Below are 17577 nucleotides of genomic sequence, written 5' to 3'. Positions count from 1 at the left end.
GTCTCAGTGGAGAGGAATGTGGCGGGCTTGGTATCTTCCAATCAGCCAGCCACAGGAGAAACAAGCTTACTATAATCGCACTACCTTCTGTTGAGGACACGCAGCATCAGCTAAGTTGAGAGCTGTAAGATTTAAACGCATAAGATTAACTAGGCCCGAAGGATAGCCATATCGATCGCCGATTGTTGCATGGGCATTTGAAACATTTCGTCAAACAGAATGTGATGCGCTAGTCTAGAGTCAGCCATCTGAACAGATATTTCTGGTACAGGCCCGCTTCCGAGGATCTGTATTTCGACTTAGAAAGTTTCTCGAAGAAACCCAAGTCTACCATAAATAGATGATATATGCGGCCCAGGGTAAAGCGAGGTATGTCAAGCGATTGTTTGTGCGAAGGAATCTGCAAGAATAGGGACACCAGTATCTCTCTTTTTACTCTTCTAATATTCGTTGAAAACCTTTTCAACTATCTATCCCAAACATATTGCTCCTTACCACAATACCGTCAACTCACCATCAAAGAATACAGCAGCAACGCTCATTCTTTTCAGGCTTCCAAGTCCATCCCGGCAGAAGCTCCCAGTCCTCAAAAAAGTGTTCCTGCTCCATCTTGATTGTCAGACCCGTCATAACAACATCCTTGTCTTTACAGTCTGTGTTTACCGTCACCCTAAGCTTGTTAGCGATAATGTCAACCTCGCACTCCTTACCGCAGGCTGCTTGGAGCCGGTCAGCGTCACGCAGGATATCAGGTGAGTGATGCGGCTTACGCGCAAAACTTGCCTGTAGAATCATTCCAGACATCTTGAGGAGAACCTAGAAGAGTAAACTGTCAGTAAGGCTCAGATGGTAAGGAAACAAGTTGCAAAAGTTGTAATGCTATTATTACAGAGGATAGTTTAACAAATTGGAAATTCAAAGGGGGCAAAAAGTCTGTATTAAATACCATCAGAGCTATAAGATACATTATTGCTTGTCCCAAGGGACATTCCGTTGTTCAAATTACCATTCTCAGATGTTTTGTGAACATTGCGCTGTCAAGCTGGTAGAACGACAAATGCCGAACAGCCTGAACCGATTAACTGATGTTCTCCATATTCAAAAATCTGTTCACAGAAATATGAAGCTATTTACCAGTTCTGTTACTTGGACTTTTTAGTACTTTGAATAGGCTTATCTTCATTTGCAGTATTCTTCGACCACATACACCTTTTCCCTCTTCCATCGGCCACTTCGGTTTTCGGCGTAATGCCAAAGAGAAAAACCTTGCCCTCAAGAACTGAGGGTCTCAGTTTTCCCATCTTTGCGAAAGGCAGTTATTTCAGAGACCTCCCAGTCATTAAACATCTGCAACCTATGGAACGTTGGCCATATCTCGGCCTTCATTATCTGCGCATTATCATTCTCTTTCTCATAAGTGAACCTGATGGTCTTTGTTGCGTGGTCGGCACATGGCCTCATGTAAGGGTCAATGCATTCTTTGACCAAAGTCTCGGGGGTGGGGTTCGTCCAGAATTCTAAATCGCCCTTTTGCTTAAACACAACAACCATCTTAGTGTATGAGATTTTGGTCATTTTTGGTTAGAAATAGAGTGCTAGGTACTGGATTTAAGATAGCCGGTCAATGCTTGTGTATTGTAAAGTCGAACTCACGCCTCTAACGGACATTGAGGCTTTTATATAGTTCAATGCGTCGTGATACAGTGCTGGCAGATCTCTCTCGAGAGCCATGATTCGAATTCCAAGTGTCCGCTCCAAGTGTTTGTGATGCCTTTCTCTAAGCGAGTGTCAGAGAAACTCCGTATCAAAGTTTCAGTGTCACAATCATCCGCATTCTTCGTACACCGCAATCCAAGTTATTGTTATGATAGTGAGTTCTGAGAAGATCTTCTGTTCATGGTTGAGAACTGAATAGCTAACAACTGTTCGATGATAAGCTGGCACAAACGATCACTCAATTACCACTTCCCGTCTCGTTGATCTTACTACCGACAAATATTAAAAATATCACTGGTTTTGAGGGATATATTCGGCCCGTCACGGGTATTGGGCATCAGATTCAGTGCACGGACTTGAGTGCAGTTTTCCATTGAATCGGAATTCCGTGTCGACTCCACCCACGCAAGCTTGAATACATCTTGCCGATTGGATTAGTACTGTGTAGCCGAATAGCGTGCTACCTGCTTATGGATGAGTTTCCGGTTCCATTCGGAAGCAATGAGACGATGCGGTATGGAGTTTGTAAGCAGTAGACCAACGTGTTCCTTCAGGCGTCAGCGCTAGAGGAAAAGAGACGAGGAAGGGAATCCCACGCGCGGATCTTTACCTTATGAGGAGAGATACGCCGTGATAGCCAATCGTCGGCATCATAGAAAGAGCCTTATAAGAAACGTCAGAAAAGTATATATAACCATCGAATCATCAGACCAAATCTAGAACTTGTGAAATCTCGTGTGACTGAAGCCCCATCGGAAACCTCAATCTATCCACAATGAATCCACCCACCGTAACTATCAACGGTATCACGATCGTATGATGTATCTCTTCTATCTTTACTTCACCTTCCAACCAACACTTGGCAGCGAAACCATGCCAAACCCTACGAAGCCATCTCACCCGAACGACCTGAGTTATCGCAGGCTGGTCAAACCGTCCTTGTCTGCGGCGGTTCCACAGGCATTGGCCATGCAATTGCACGAAACTATTGCATTGCTGGTGCATCAGCCGTCATCATCTTAGGTCGCCGTGATAATGTTGCCGAAGAGTCCGCTTCCAAGCTGGATGAGGCTTACGCCGGCACCAAGGTGACCTGGCGTACCTGCGATCTGTTCAATAGAGATCAGGCTAAACAACTCTGGGATGTTTTAGAGAAGGAAAAGACTTTAATTGACGTTCTTATTGTCAATGCTGTTGGCCAGCCCGAGCTGAAGCCAATTCTAGAGCAAGGCACGGACAGACTGTGGCAAGACTTTGAAAACAATGTCCATGCTCCTCTATACCTCGTTGAGAGATTCTATAAGCAGCCGGGACACATCAAACAAAAGGTTTAGCCCCCCAGATCTACTTAGAATGTTTGACTGACGTGCCGATCTAGTTTGTTGTGTCGGTGTCAACTCAAGATATCCATCGTTGGGACAGCACGCCTCAGATGCCTGGATATCAACTGACCAAGAACTCCTTCGCTGTCGTCTTACAGCAGATCGCTCGTGATACGCCAGAGTCCAATATGCGCATTATCTCATTCCACCCATCGATTGTGTTTACAGAAGCAGCAAAGAAGGCCGGGTACACAGAGGACACTCTACCTTGGTCAGATGGTATGTTGAACCGCCGCCTTGCGCTCTGTACCAGTGGTTGACATATCTCAGAGAATATCCCTGGTGGCTTCGCTGTCTGGGCCTCTTCCCCAGAGGCGGAGTTCCTGCATGGCCGTTTCGTCTGGTCTACATGGGATGTAAATGACCTAGCATCTGGAGATCTCAGGAAGCAGATTGACTCGGATCCTTGGCTACTCAAGGTTGGAGTGAAGGGTTTGTAGGTTCGTGTCAGGTACTTAAAGCGCTGCGTACAATGGTTGTCTGTGCCAGGCCATATTTCTGCCTCTGCCTTACAATTGTCAAGAGATGCACGACTACCAAAGAGATAGAAACTAATTTAACTCACTATATATTACACTCTATCACATGATATGGCGAAGAGACATTAACTATTGATTAGTTTATACCTTTTGAGAGCATACATTCTTTTCCATAAACTCATGGACCGGGTCAAAGTCTTTCACGAGGAGCAAGTCAAATAAACCTACAAGTCAATAATCCAAAGCTACTAGCCAATCTTGCCTCGCCTCACATGCTGGTTTGGAGGAAAAGCGTATAAATGTTTATGTTATTGATGATTCAACGCATCCTCACGGATAACATTGATAGGATACACGCCTCTGGTATCGAATTATAGAAGAAATTGTTTATGACGAGCCCCCTGATCATCTGTGATCACCAGTCGATGGAATTCCCAAAACTTAAAAAATCCTTCCCTCTTCAGCGCTGCAAAAGCGCGGTCCATCACCTCCGGAGGGGTGTCTGTGGGAGAATTGATGTCAACATCAAGACTGCATCTCAATGTCCTAGTTTCCTGGTCGTAATAGCGTTGGTAACGTAGTGCGCCACATTCCCTGAAAGTGTCACGATCTGGCAAGTTACACTGGTATCCTTTGTCCTTGAAGTAGGCGTCCATTTGTATAGTGTCTGGTGCTGGTGCAGACATTGTGAGTGTGGGTTTCTGTGTAAGGGTAAAATGTATGAATTCTAGGGGGTGTTGTGTTGAGGTACGATCGAATGTGTTCATTTGCAGTTTGAGTCGTTTCGTCGTCAGTGTCTGCGGACTGAACGGTGCTCATATACCTGCAATAGAAGCTGCTAACAGTATGCAGCACACTTGCTTCACTGTTGTTCCACTACCAGTGATTCAAGCTTGTGAGGGGAGTTGGTGAAGCACGTAATGCCGAATTAGACTGGGATACCTTCTAGACTACCGTGATCAACAGAAGTCAGATGCTAATCACAGTGTAGTTCCCTCTTGCACAGCAACTTGAGTATGTCAAGCTTAGAAGCTAGCTTGATCCCGATCCATCGCTGCTCAAGGGAAGTGTCAAACACCGGATATGTGTTACATGGTAGCTCAGTGGCCGATGCAATAATCATTTATTTTGAGCTGTGGTTCTGTGCATTTCTCGGCCGCTTCAAATGGATACCACTACCAAAGATGCATCAACCTCATGGGATTACTCCGCAGCATACACGAGCTAAATATATGACATTAGAGGAAGTTTCGTCTTTCGAATACTTAAAGATACAGGTCCTCACTGTACGCCGATATGAGCGATTCAATGTGTTTGAGAAACCATAAGTTGTATGAGCCTGACAGTCCTGCTGTTAATGCAGTCTCAAACGTTACGGGTGACTGGAGAGATACTACTTCTATTAATCATTAGATGCCTGTGAGAGGCTGACGTTCTTTTTCACTGTCCTAGATATAACAAATACGCAATTTAACTCTCTCTGTCCCGCGTTAGGTTCTCTTCCTGATTTTACAGAAGAAACTGTTCATGTACGGTCATATTCGCATCAACGACAAAGATTCGATAGTAGTACCAGCCATTAAAGACGCCCATCTTCTTGAGAACTTCCCAAAGGAACTCCTTTGACTTTCTCGGGGACGTCATGGGTGAATCGACAGTGTAAAAGAGAGTGAACGTAAGTAACCCGGTTCGAGGGTCATACATCTGCCCACAAAGCGTCGTGCCACAAGCCTTAGCGAAAGCATCATTTTTCGGTACCTCGGACTTTGTTTTGTAGGGCATGAAGTGGGCTTCTAGTTGAATCAGGCGCGGGGCTGGGGCTAGCATCGTGCAGAATATGTTTCTTTGTGCGAGGATGAAAACACAAGGTTATGCTGGGGGGCTGTGTTCGCGCGTGTCCGAATGGGTTACTACACGAGCTTTTCCGAATGCCTCGACACACGCGGAGCCCAGCACATTCATATAGGCACCACGAGAAGTGCTGTTCATAACACGCACGGTATTGGTCCAAGAACAGTGATCGAACTTGTGAGCCTTGGATAGTGAAGCACTCGGTATCCAAAGCCAGGTTGAATGTGTGACTGTAGAGGCCACTGTGATTCAAAGAGCCGACGACACGTTCAGTGAAGCTCCCATCACACAAAGGAATCGTAGATACTGATTCATGAATATAGATATGAGCATCACAGTGCTGGATTGAAGCGCCTCACTGTCCCTGCAATTATTGCTGTGACTTCATCAGAGTGATGAAGAAGTCTATGGCCACTCCTCCGCCTCAGGTGGAATTATTTTCTCCTTGCGTGGATGACATTCGTCTTTCATTTGCGTTACATTGCAATCTTAACAAGGTTATGGAATGTCCATAAGCAATAAGATCTCTCGTGCTCAAGTCGTCTCACTTTGTGTCAAGAAGAGAAGTCAAAGGCCAATCATAACCATGCCACATAATAGTGTAATATTCTTTGTTCCTACTCCAAAGTATCGTCCTAATCACTTCGGTTGTGGGAACTGAGGTTTTGCTTGATAGCTGTCCAGGTGGATGAAACACCCGCGGTCGAGGGGAACAGACGATCGAGAAATTCCTCCAAAGTCGGCATTTTGAAAACCTTGAGTAGTCGCTCGTCGTCCAAAGCATCGAAAACCTCTCCCATGCTGGTCATGAGAAACAGTCCATGAACATCCCACTCCTCCAAGACCTTCTCCTTTCGTAGCAGATCCCATAATTCATCCTTCACCTTGCTTGCGTTATCGAAGTTGTCGTAAATTTGGAACTTGAGTAGCTTGGTCTCTTCGTCGTATTCTTGAGCTGATTCTCGTGCGTATTCATGCTTCTGGAAGATGTCGACTTTCGGTGGCTCAACCTGCGTCGTCTTTGCCTCAAAATGGGCTTCCATCATTGTGTAGATCTTTCCTACCATAATGACGGTGATCATGTCACAGTACCTGCTAATCGAGCAAATACCTGGGGCTGGGACGTTCAAATAATAAAGTGAACCCGTGTGAGCATGCGAAAGTCTTGTCCGCTTTCATGTCTCCCTCCCTCGCCCACTGGGCTCACTCATATACTTGCATGAACCGGGGCTGTCTCTTGAAGTGCCTGTCACAGCGCAACGCCTAAGTGATTTAGTGAAGAGGAGCCCAGAGCATTTCGGTCGGTAGAACGTCGATGATGCTGCCAAAATGCTCGTGAGTGAATGGTTACATAAGGTTAATTTCAGCCTTGGCTTGACACGTCTTGTTGAGATGTCATAAGCTTCAACGATCACTCAATCGCTAGGTAGGCAGAGCAGCCGATGAAGTGTCACTTGTTATGAAACTTATAGTACGTAGTATTATCTCTCTTTAGGAGACTTGACTACTTATAGTTGAAAGAGTTTCTTATTATGTGATTCAGATAATGTTTAAAATCTCCCTGTGAAACCACGGCAGATAAACTTGTTCAGCCCAGGCAGCCGGCTGCCTCAGTCCCGCCACAATCTGATAGCTTTCCACCACTGTAGAAGTACTACCAAATTGGTATTCCTTCCAAAGTATCGTCTTTTGGCCCTATCGCGTTGATAAAACGAAAAGCCATCTATGTCCCTGGACAATGACAGCGGGGATAAACCGCAACCGTGACAAGGCTTCGTCGACTTGTTTGGTCTGCTCCTCTATCGAGCATGCACCATCTTGCACCCGAGATAGCGACGACTTGAGGAATGCCCATTAAGCGGCATGCCAGACTCCCATCTGTACCTCAGCTGCATCGTAATTGCTCCCTGCTTTTGTCTCGATGCTCAACACTATCGGTTGTGTCTGCAACCGTTGGAAGTCGGTGTGGTTGACGGATCTGTTTGGGGTTGTGCGACAGAAATCCTCGTGGGACTTGGCTGTCGAGGTGTTTTGCTGTGTTGAGTCGGCGTACAGGCAAAAGTCAACCATCTTGGAGCCAATTGACCTTGGAAGCCAGTGCTTGTGTGGACGGGCTGTAAAGCTGTTGGTGCGAGTCAGTAAAGGATCAAATAAAGACTGGCAGACAGGCGAACGAATGAGCTACTTGCCTGGTAGTAATGTTAGAAATTCCTCCTACTTTCTCTCCTGGGTCATTAGAGATTGCTTGTAGCAAACGAAAGTGAACCTCATCGCTCCAGCCAGCCTCTTCATGCTTAGAATCGATGCAGTCTGTGGTCCAGTTGCAGACCAACTCGATCTCTCTGGCTGATGGGATACGACCGGGGAGGTGAGCAAAAGCATCCGAGTCTTTGAAAACCAAGTCCCAGTCGTCTAGGTCGTCTTGTTTTATACTATGGCTTTGAAGAACTTGGTCGCGCATATCTTGGGGAAGGATGCCTTTGCAATTACCAATACGTCGCATGGTGCGCAAAAGAGAAGCGGCCTCTGGATTAGGAAGTGCTTCAAGAGCATCGACGTTGAGTGCTTTGGTCTCCAAACCTCTCTCGTGAAGACAAAGTTCCAGAAATCGTCTCTTCAACTCCAATGTCAAGCGAGTGCAATCAGAAGCGCTTAAGCTGACGCGCGATGATGCCTTGACTCGCTAGGGTTAGCCCGAGATCTGCATCTCCATGTCTGTGTAGCCGTTGCCTCTTACTAGTGAGTGTTTGGGGGCTCTCGTAGTTTACGCCGAGTATTGATAGTGATGATAATGGGGTTAGGTCCTGCGCTTGTACTGAGTTGTTGCCCTTGCGTTCGCGGGTTGGTGATGCTGGTGCTGACGCTGTTGTATCTACATCTTGCGACGGTTTATGGGAATAGATCTGGGGTAGATTTTCAATCCATGCGATTAACCTGTCTCGTGTTGTCATGATACGTACGCACTTTCTTTTTTTCATTCTAGATTTAACTATTCATTGTAGGTGAAGCTGTTGATGTTGACATTGCACGGTGAGGCCGACCGCGGGATCCCTGCCTGAGGCAACAAGGCCACTCCACTCCACTCCATCTTTTGTCTTGACACCAGTAATCTCGAGACGATTCCCACGAAGCAACCATGTGTTACACCAGCATTTCAAGCCTCGGGCTTCTGTCCATAAAATACAGTACTGCGCCCATAACTATGTCAGTATATGTTTTCGATCTTTGCAAGCCAATGTCGACTGACACATCAAGATACGCATGCAGAGCTGGGTTCGTCAATTCTTTGCGCATATCGGCCAAGAACAGCTGAGCATCCTCGTATTTCCACTAGATCCATTAGCAAAACTCCTGGACGATCCGACATCGGCTCAAACTTACGCCCAGCATTTCCGTCAAGCCACGGATCGAGAAACCTTCGAGACCCTGAAGAAGGAAATGGCGGTTCCAAGCACCCCATTGCTTGAGAGTTTTGTCCTTGGGCCAAGTTCCAATAGGAACCTTGATCCTTCGACCGGAAACATTGATGAATCCAGCATCAGAGATAGACTGCTGCATCTTGTCATCCCAGAAAAAGGATTTGCCTGTCAGAGATTCGATCTTCTTGAAGACGTCTACCCACTTGTGAAGTGGCGACTCAGGCTTCAGGGTATCGTCATCACATTTTGAGTTGCCCCAGAGCTCAACGCTTTCTACCCAGCCACCAGGCTTTGTGTGCCTACAGAAGTCAGAAGTAGCTCACACAGCTCTCAAAAGGAAACATACTTGAACGCTTTACGGTAACACTCGGTCCAGTCTGGAAGACAGCCTATCATAGAGCGAGCGTGGATGAAGTCAAAGGTGTCTTCGGGATAAGTCCATTCGTTTGTGATATCGTCAACCTCGAACCTGCAGTTGGGGGGCACGAAGTTTGGCTGGATGGGAGAAAGATCGACGCCGAGAACGTCAGCTGAAGGATGCTCATCAGCGAACTCGCTAAGTTTGTTAGTCTTGGTATCAGAAATGTGCTTCGTCTATGTAGACTCACATTGCCCAGATACCAGTTCCGCATCCTATGTCAAGGACTTTCTACCTTTCGATTAGAGGATGCTAACGTGGTTTTGGGTATTGTTTACCTGAGGATTGTCGCCAATGGGTGCCTCGTATAGCGAATTGCCGAGAATGATTCTGTACACCTCGTGCCTGTTCGAATGTGTCAGAAGGCTGAAAGTACTTATCATGCATGTTTTCCTTACATCAGGTCTTCGGCTTCTTGTTGGCGGTCATCATTCGGAGCCCTAGAGAACAAACCTCGTAAGTCGACCAGAACACCAGAGCACTCAATGAGAACTCACCAATATGACCCATCTTGGTACGCGTGGTATCGACGTCCATTCTCCCACTTGAATGCCATTATCGACGACCGGAGCGACTCGGTATCCGTAATTCCGGTGCTGCATTTCTGTTAATGATGCTGAAAGACTGAGGACTGAGGTTGACTCACGATTTCGAGTAAGAAGAATCCGAATCATCATCCTGTTACCCAAGGCTCTCATCAGTATCCAATCACGCCAGAAATATCCTTGCCTGATCATACAACTTCAATTGCCGCCTGCTCTTCAGCGACCTGGCCCACTGCAGCAGGGGATTGGGGTCCAGGAGGTGACTTGGTAGGGGACCTAGACTTTTGCGACTTCGGGGACGACATTTTCGTACAATATTCGCACAGAATAGACTAAAAGTGTTGGTTCAAGATTAAACTTGGCGCCGTCGAAAACTAAAAGAGGGATTAAAAAGTAAGAACAGACCGCTCGTGTGTCGGCTGAAGAGGGGTTTTCCACTGCATCCCTGTCGAGCGCGTTACGAACCAACGCATGCATGTGGTCTTGGGTTACATTCCGTGGCGGAAGTGTCAATCAACCGTTGGGTGCTAATCATCATGGGCATGGGGCTGCGGAGCATGTCTAACGTGCAGCTAAGGAATCTAAAATGTCAGATCATATGCACCATGGGAACAACGTCTTGACGAGATATGTATTGCTGATGGCTTTGGGTTAAGTTCTGAGACATACGTACAGAGAACACCGCGGGAATATGCAGAGACCTGCAAGCCCTTGCATTGTGACAGTGATAGTGACAGGGTTCGCATACGAGAAAATCCGTTGCAGGGCTTGATGTATCCACGAACCAACCAATCGCTTTGCATATCTGCCAGCTTGGCATTACCAACCACATACAAAAATGACAGCTCTGATCATTCTGTTGTGGCCTACAAATGCTGTCATCCACCACTCACCAAGCTATCAGGTTTAGATGTATCAATCCTCGAAAACGTCACGAGTTCTCGTCGTCTTTGACCAGCGCGCTTGTGCGATACCTTCTGCATCTGATAGATTGGCACACAAGACAGTTCAACTGGTTTTGAGACCAACCTCGGTACTTTAAGCTTGACCAGCAGTTTTGATGCCTGTCGTATTCCCCAATCTCCCCTTGAGTCTCACACCAACCCCCGCCTCTACCATTCGATGGCTAACAATATCTTTTTGGAGACACAACCGGACTTGGGAACCCTAGTAGGGATGATATTGAAATTTCAGGTGCTCACGAAGCATGACGGGATTGATATTCTTAACATGAAATGACGAGTATCTAATGGAGATCCAATTTGTCGTTATTAGAAATAACGTATAACCTCGATGGTTTCAAACTTGAACTGACTTATACAATAACTTTCCCTTTTGAACCGTTAAAGTAGATATCTACCAGTTGGGTGGTGTAAAAGATCGCCTCTCACCCGCCAAAGCTCCCAGCTTGAACGCCAGCAGCCTGCCAGCCGACTGTTCCCTTGAGTGCCCCGGATCAATAGACATTCTCTTTGATGCACTTCTGTTGCTTGACACGGACCTATTCCTTCTAAGATCCATGGCGCTCGAAGCCGAGATGAAGCTCTGTCGGGACGAAACAGACTCCCCACGCGACCGACGGTTCAAGCCCTCGAGTTTGAGCTTCAAAGCCATGCTAGTCTCATATGATCGAGATCGGGGCGTCGGGGTGAAGGATTCAGCAATGGAGCCTGTGACAGAGCTACCACTGAATGAGCTACGACGAGATTGGGCAGTTGTGCACGAAGCAGAAGATGGGACACTCTCATCGTCTGGGATGGACTTCAAGCGTTCCATGAGCGGTTGAGGGTGGGTGACAACCAATTCATCGGCTTCTTCGAAAGAGATAGAGCTGATTGAAGTGCACTTCGTCGGTACACTCAATCGAGAAGCTGAGCAAGACATCATCTCATAACCAGCCATAATTCTCATACGTGCAGTGAGCATCTGGTCCTTGCAGGCAAGCAACGCGCTAGGGTCCAACTCAAGGGCTGTCTTGAGTTCTAGTGGCTTGAGACTACTGGTGCTCGCGTCCAATGAGGCCGAACTCTCGACTTTCTGGAGATCCGGGGTTTCGTTCATCGCGATAGCCTTTTGAAGATCCTCAAGCTGTAGTTGATTTGGCATACTACTCAATCGGCGAATGGCTTTTTCGTTCTTCTTCATGAAGGTTCCCATGCTCTCAACTGCCCCGACGTTCAGTCGCGATGCAGATGATGCGACCGTGCCGTCCTTGCCGAGGGTAGTCACTCTCTCGTGGTGAACATCATTAACAGTGGCTGGTTGGACGGTTGTCGTTGGTGAATCCACAGTCGAGGAAGTAATCACATGCTTGATCTGTGAGAGGATGTTGTCAAAGGTTGTTTTTTCCAAAGACTTCGCATTGATGTAGTACGACTCAGATTGGCCGTTCAATGGGGCCTCACCGCTCCGCGATCGGGTCATAACAAAGAAGGTACCATCACGGATGCATCGCCTGACAAAAGCCCATCGGGTTCGGGCTGGGTTATGCTCGAGCTCGGGTTGATACATAGAGAGACGTGCCAACTGAGTGTAAAACATGGCCAGTCGATGTGCCATCCTCTCGAGTGTCTGCAAGAGGAACGACGATAAAGCAGCCACAGGCGTAGAGTCCGAGTCTGACCCATCGAAAGAATCGAGGACAGTCGCGATGCTCTCAAAAGCGTCCATGCCGTTGCAGGCCTCTTGTCGAAGATCTTCCAAGAGCTCAATGTCAAGCTGCACGCATTTGGCGGTAAAGTCGAGGACTCCCCGCTCTTGGAAGCGCAGCTCGGAAGATGGATCGCAAACGAACTCTCCCAGAGCACTGATTTCTTTCGCGCTGCGGACTGCGTCACTACCAGACTTGGCACGAGCAATGGTACCCAAGATGTCCGGCAGCTTGGAGGCTGCACCTGGTCCGCCAGAGTTGGCGAAATTGAAGGAAAGACGAAGGACTAGTTCCTCCAACTTGGATCCGAAAAGAGCTGCGAACCCACCTTGTAGTAAGCGATTCTGGTAATCGTAGAAGGTTCGGATGGCGATCGTGTTTGGGAGGCCTTCACGGAGCCAGATGTTGCTGATACCGTTGGGATCGTACGCAGATGGAGAGTCAATTGACTCACCCATGATGTCGTTCATCTCAAACTGATGAGCGACAAGCGTCTCAACGGTGACCCTCAAGTACGAAGCCCAAAGATCATGAAGTGTAGAAACGTCGCTATCACGATAGTCGGGCTTGGGAGCCAGATGGCCAATGAAGTACCGTGTGAGAAGACTCGACACCTCGGGGTTGTTGGTATGTGCAAGGTTATCGAAGGACTTGGTGCAGTCAACACCTGCGTTGGACTTGATGATGAGAGTGCCACCGGGGTGCATGGGACAGAAGTCGGTGACGTCGTAAACACTTCCATGAACGGCGATCCACATTCGAGACTCTTGGCGATGACCAGTGTGTAGAGCGAGGCTGGAAAGGGAGATAGTAGGAAGATTGCAGGGGAGGGCTTTGGGAGACATGAAGACGTCCAGCATGAAGCGACGCTCTGCAAAGGCCTTGTTGATGATCAAGTCGACAGTCTCCATGGTTGCTGTGCGGTAGTTATACATTGCCTTTCGGATACCGCTCATGACCGAGTCAAAGACAGACACCGAGCCACAGACGTACAAGTGACCACCAAGACCGCCCTGTTTCTTCGACATAACCATATCGCAGATCGTGTTTCCCTGCTCGACGATGAGACTGTCGATGTATCGAGGAGGTGTCGGCCTCTCTACGAGATCCCGTGCGACACTATCATATGCCAAACCATTACGATCTCTGGAGAAGGCAAGATGGACCTCCATGAAGCCCATGTTGACTAGCTCCCGCAGCTCAGCCTCATAGCAGAACTTCTCGCGGGATTGGACTCCTAGGTACAGAAGGTTGCGCCCACCTGACAGGCCTGATGTCGCTAGCCGATGCTGCCAGAAGCTGCGAAAGGGAGCGATGCCACTACCTCCGGCGAAGAAAGCGCAAGGAACCATTTTATCGATGGGAAGTTGGAAGGCGACCGGTCGAGAGACTCCGATCAGGACTTCGTACAAGAGGCTATTCTCTGAGGATAGGGGACGAGGGTTGAAGAAGCCACTTGCGACACCAGCTCTTGTGACAGTCTGTCCCTGCGAGAAGATTGGGGACAGCTCGTACTCGGCGCGGGAGATTGTAAGGTCGACGGTGCCAGGGAGCAGGTCGTTGCTGTGACTAGAGATTGAGTATGTCCGGGGGACTTCAAGCTGAACGAGGTCGGACAACCAGCTGAGGTCTTGGAGATTGAAAGCCCTGTTCCAAATGTGGCTTGGTGTATCGAGAACGGCCTTTTGAAGAAGATCGCCCAAGGATCCACGGACGGGCCATTCCTCTGTAGCGAGAACTTGGAGCACAGTGTTGGACGAAGCGTGAAGGAGCTCGTGGACTTTGACGGTCAGTTCCTTGGTGATTGGGGCGAGGTGACCTCGCCGGAGGATGTCGATAACTGTCAATTGTCTGTGTGCGGTTCTCGTAACAGTGGAGAGGTGGTGTTCGAAGCGTGACCAGGTTCCCGTGGTGTCGACTGGCTCTCTAACGTGTTGATCCAGGCCAAGGGCAGCAACCATCTTGGCGCACTCCTCCCAACTATTGAGAGGCATGACAGCCACACGATCACCAGGCGCAAAAGTGATGCCGGTGTCCCGAATATCCAGAGTGACCATGGCAGTTGACCGGCTTGCATCCTGATCAATGGAAGAGCAGCTCGCAATCTTAGCCATGTACCGACACTCCTCAAATGTGCCCCTCATCGAATGCGGTTCCATGGCAAGCTTGCCCCGAAAAGGCTCCAGGCGTTCTTTCATGGCATCTGAGAACTGACGATGGGTCTCCTCCCAAGGCCTTGTTGCATCTGCCGCACCAGAAAGACCGTTGGTGGCTGTTCGTCCTGTCTTGGCTGCGACTTCGAGGATACCGAAGACTTTGTAGCGATGAACGCCCATAAAACCGCGCTCACCGGCGTAGGCTTCGACGATGCCCTCGAAAACACCCATTAGACGAGGGTCGCCGGATCTTTGGACGAATTCTGGGATAGAGTAGTGGTATTGGATTGCGGCGATGAAGGCGCGGTGGTTAGAGGGGAGCCAGGCTCGAAGATGGAGAGCTTCGACGCCGAGAAAGGATGCGTGTCTGTGTCGTGTTAGCGTAAGTCACAGAGGCATGCGGAACTTGACCTACGTCTTACGGCCCAAGAAGGCATCCATCACCAGATACGGAGGGAACTGCAAGCCCGAAGCAGCAGGGACTCGCCTAGACAAGGGCGATGAGAAGAGACCCCATCGAACCCATTTGTCCGCCGATACGTAATTGTCGCCTGCGTTGGGGTTGGGCGATATGCTATGAAAGGCGTTGGGCATTCGTTCGAGAATCTCTTTCAAGCGGATCATTTCGTGGAGAAGACCTTCGATGTTACCAGTCATGACGTGTTCTTGACAAGCGGCGATGGCATCGGGGCCATGTTGGAATGAGGCTGTTGGGAGTGTCAGTTGGCGAGCTTTCGTGGAGGAGAAAGACCTACCGGAGGTATCGGCGCATCCTTTCAGAAATGCGACCTCGGCCCTCTCGCCGAACATGGGCCATCGAAGATCAGTGTTGTCGAAGCGCGCAAGATATGGGGTGTTGGACTTGACGTCTCTGATCTTGAGGTTGTAGGAAGCTTGGTCAGGAAAAGAGAGGTGGGGCAGGGTTCTTCCCATTCTCCGAGAGACCTGGTAGTATGGAAGAGCGATGCACAGTGGGATGCCCTCAAGCTCTTCGCAAAGATCGTCACCCATCGGACATTGCGGCTTCGTCGACGATCCATCTGTGATAGCACCTCCATCCTTTCCATCATGCTTATCCTCAAATCGGTAAATGGAACAAAGCATACCGAGCGCCACCACGGCGCCCCAAAGAGCTTGATCGGGAATATTCTCCTCTGTTCCCTCAACAAGCGGCAGTGCAGCGACTGATTCTCGCACTCTTCCTCGAGCGCAACATCCAGGCATGCGCTCACAGAGATCAGACCAAATACGACCCGGGGATCTTGCAAGCGCAGCGATGGGTTCTTCGTAATCTGGGGGACAGAAGCCATGTTCGACGCTGAGGTATCCGTCGCGCCATCCAGTCTGGGGACCGATCTCTTGAGCGCGCTGGAGAACTTGTCGTGCTGGTGCGCCGAGGGCGATGGCGAGAAGATCGTGGTCGCTTGCGTTCATGGCATCTAGTTCTTGTTGGCTCTTAACGGAATCAACTTCCTCGCGGGAGGGGTAGTCGGCATAGAGGAGTTCGTTGATCGTCTTTCGTTCTCTGTTCAACCGCAGGTCAGCTTTGTCATGAACGGCCTTGTTCCTTGAACATTCTACCTTGCACGAAGCCATTCTTCTGTATCAATCCCCCGCGGAATCTAAATATCCAGTCAGTAGTTCTCATCCACAATATGCCCCTTCACTCACATCAAATGCAGCATGAAGGTCCCCAGGTTGCGCCGCCGCCGAAAACGCACAGCCTCGTCGCGTCTGTCCTGATCGCGAAGAACCACCACCGACCGGACACTCTCCCCCCACGGACCCCGACACCGGACAAGACGAAATCGACATGACGAAATTAAAGCGATCGACCAATTAATAAAAGCACAAATAAGGCCACCAGGGCAAAGAAGGGAAATACTCAAAACAAACACAAACAAAAAAAGCCGCCAGGGCTGAGCAAAAAACGTACGACAATCGAACGACGAGAAAGCGAAGGATTGGAAAGATCAACTTCCGTGATAAAAGCGGGAATAAAATTATCAAGTCGGTGGTATCATATACGTATGAGATGTCTGCGGCAAGTGGGAGAACTGGCGAGTTGAGACGTGTTTCAGGACGGTAGCACCAAGACTAGACGGAAACATGCCAAGCCAGCCAACAACTCCGCGACGTTGCGTTGCAACCAAGATTAAGCTTAAATCGAGGGATGAGACGCTAACTGTGGCATGACCAGACGCTGGTGCGTCCGGGACTGCGAGATTCCGTCCGAAACCAAGATGCTGAAATTGCTGATTGCTCTTTTTACGATGATATCAGTATTGCGACACGCATTCTTTCCTTTTTGAAGTTTCATAGCTATGAATTTGAGGAGCGATCGATCGATCATCTAGGAGAATTTGCAACTCAGATCTGTCTGTTACCCTTGCAGAGTCTCGAGCTTCTAAACATGGCGGGCCTAGGGGAGGGAAAGAGAAACTCGGTGACTTGATCCTAAACGACGATAGGATACAGGTACCTTAGTCTAAATTAAGCCTAAATTTAGGACATCTTTTACTGAGTTTATTTTGAGATTTCATACTAAGGCCGATATCTTCTTCCTCCCCGACGCGGGCCTTGACGTAGAGAGCAAAGATCCGTAAACAGTCATAACATGTTCAACTTACTATAGAGATATTCCATGAAAGCCTAGGATTGAATAAATAAATACCTCAACTCTATTCAGTTTTGGACGTCATGGTCTTTCTGAATTGCATTCGGCAACAAATCACTTAACGTACATGATAAGCGAGTGTTACAAACAAGCGAGTGTTACAAAAATCTTAACCCTTGAGACAGGAATCGTCATGAGAACACAACAAATCACGCAATCAAGTAAAACTAATCGCTTTCCTCTTCTCCAGACATCGAAACAACTATTTGACACGTTCTCGCATTATGCCCTACCTTGCCGCACGTTCCACAGTTCCTTTCCTTTACTTGCGCCGACCTTCTTTG

At 48.5% G+C, this 17577-nt stretch overlaps 5 protein-coding genes across 5 annotated transcripts; 1 reads left to right on the top strand and 4 right to left on the bottom strand.

The window, feature by feature from the left end:
• Nucleotides 1-1272: 1272 nt before the first annotated feature.
• On the bottom strand, nucleotides 1273-1575 carry FMAN_15003 (uncharacterized protein; the record flags this gene model as incomplete). The annotated part of the gene is made up of 1 exon (XM_041822673.1): nucleotides 1273-1575. One exon carries the CDS (start codon nucleotides 1573-1575, stop codon nucleotides 1273-1275), a length of 303 nt encoding a protein of 100 aa, XP_041688330.1.
• Nucleotides 1576-2491: 916 nt separating this feature from the next.
• On the top strand, nucleotides 2492-3538 carry FMAN_15004 (uncharacterized protein; the record flags this gene model as incomplete). The annotated part of the gene is made up of 4 exons (XM_041822672.1): nucleotides 2492-2530; nucleotides 2583-3044; nucleotides 3095-3317; nucleotides 3369-3538. The coding sequence occupies 4 exons, from the start codon at nucleotides 2492-2494 to the stop codon at nucleotides 3536-3538; spliced, it is 894 nt and encodes a 297-aa protein (XP_041688329.1).
• Nucleotides 3539-6063: 2525 nt separating this feature from the next.
• On the bottom strand, nucleotides 6064-6495 carry FMAN_15005 (uncharacterized protein; the record flags this gene model as incomplete). Its single annotated transcript, XM_041822671.1, has 1 exon — nucleotides 6064-6495. One exon carries the CDS (start codon nucleotides 6493-6495, stop codon nucleotides 6064-6066), a length of 432 nt encoding a protein of 143 aa, XP_041688328.1.
• A 2087-nt stretch (nucleotides 6496-8582) lies between these two features.
• On the bottom strand, nucleotides 8583-10115 carry FMAN_15006 (uncharacterized protein; the record flags this gene model as incomplete). Its single annotated transcript, XM_041822670.1, has 10 exons — nucleotides 8583-8616; nucleotides 8676-8758; nucleotides 8810-9146; nucleotides 9194-9403; nucleotides 9456-9496; nucleotides 9544-9610; nucleotides 9664-9705; nucleotides 9763-9861; nucleotides 9912-9943; nucleotides 10005-10115. The coding sequence occupies 10 exons, from the start codon at nucleotides 10113-10115 to the stop codon at nucleotides 8583-8585; spliced, it is 1056 nt and encodes a 351-aa protein (XP_041688327.1).
• Nucleotides 10116-11166: 1051 nt separating this feature from the next.
• FMAN_15007 (uncharacterized protein) lies at nucleotides 11167-16431 on the bottom strand (the record flags this gene model as incomplete). The annotated part of the gene is made up of 5 exons (XM_041822669.1): nucleotides 11167-14983; nucleotides 15032-15323; nucleotides 15372-16141; nucleotides 16198-16238; nucleotides 16288-16431. The coding sequence occupies 5 exons, from the start codon at nucleotides 16429-16431 to the stop codon at nucleotides 11167-11169; spliced, it is 5064 nt and encodes a 1687-aa protein (XP_041688326.1).
• Nucleotides 16432-17577: the final 1146 nt, after the last annotated feature.

Source organism: Fusarium mangiferae (assembly GCF_900044065.1).
Source record: "Fusarium mangiferae strain MRC7560 genome assembly, contig: FMAN_scaffold014, whole genome shotgun sequence".
NCBI lineage: Eukaryota > Fungi > Ascomycota > Sordariomycetes > Hypocreales > Nectriaceae > Fusarium > Fusarium mangiferae.
This window is presented reverse-complemented; position numbering and strand designations above follow the sequence as displayed.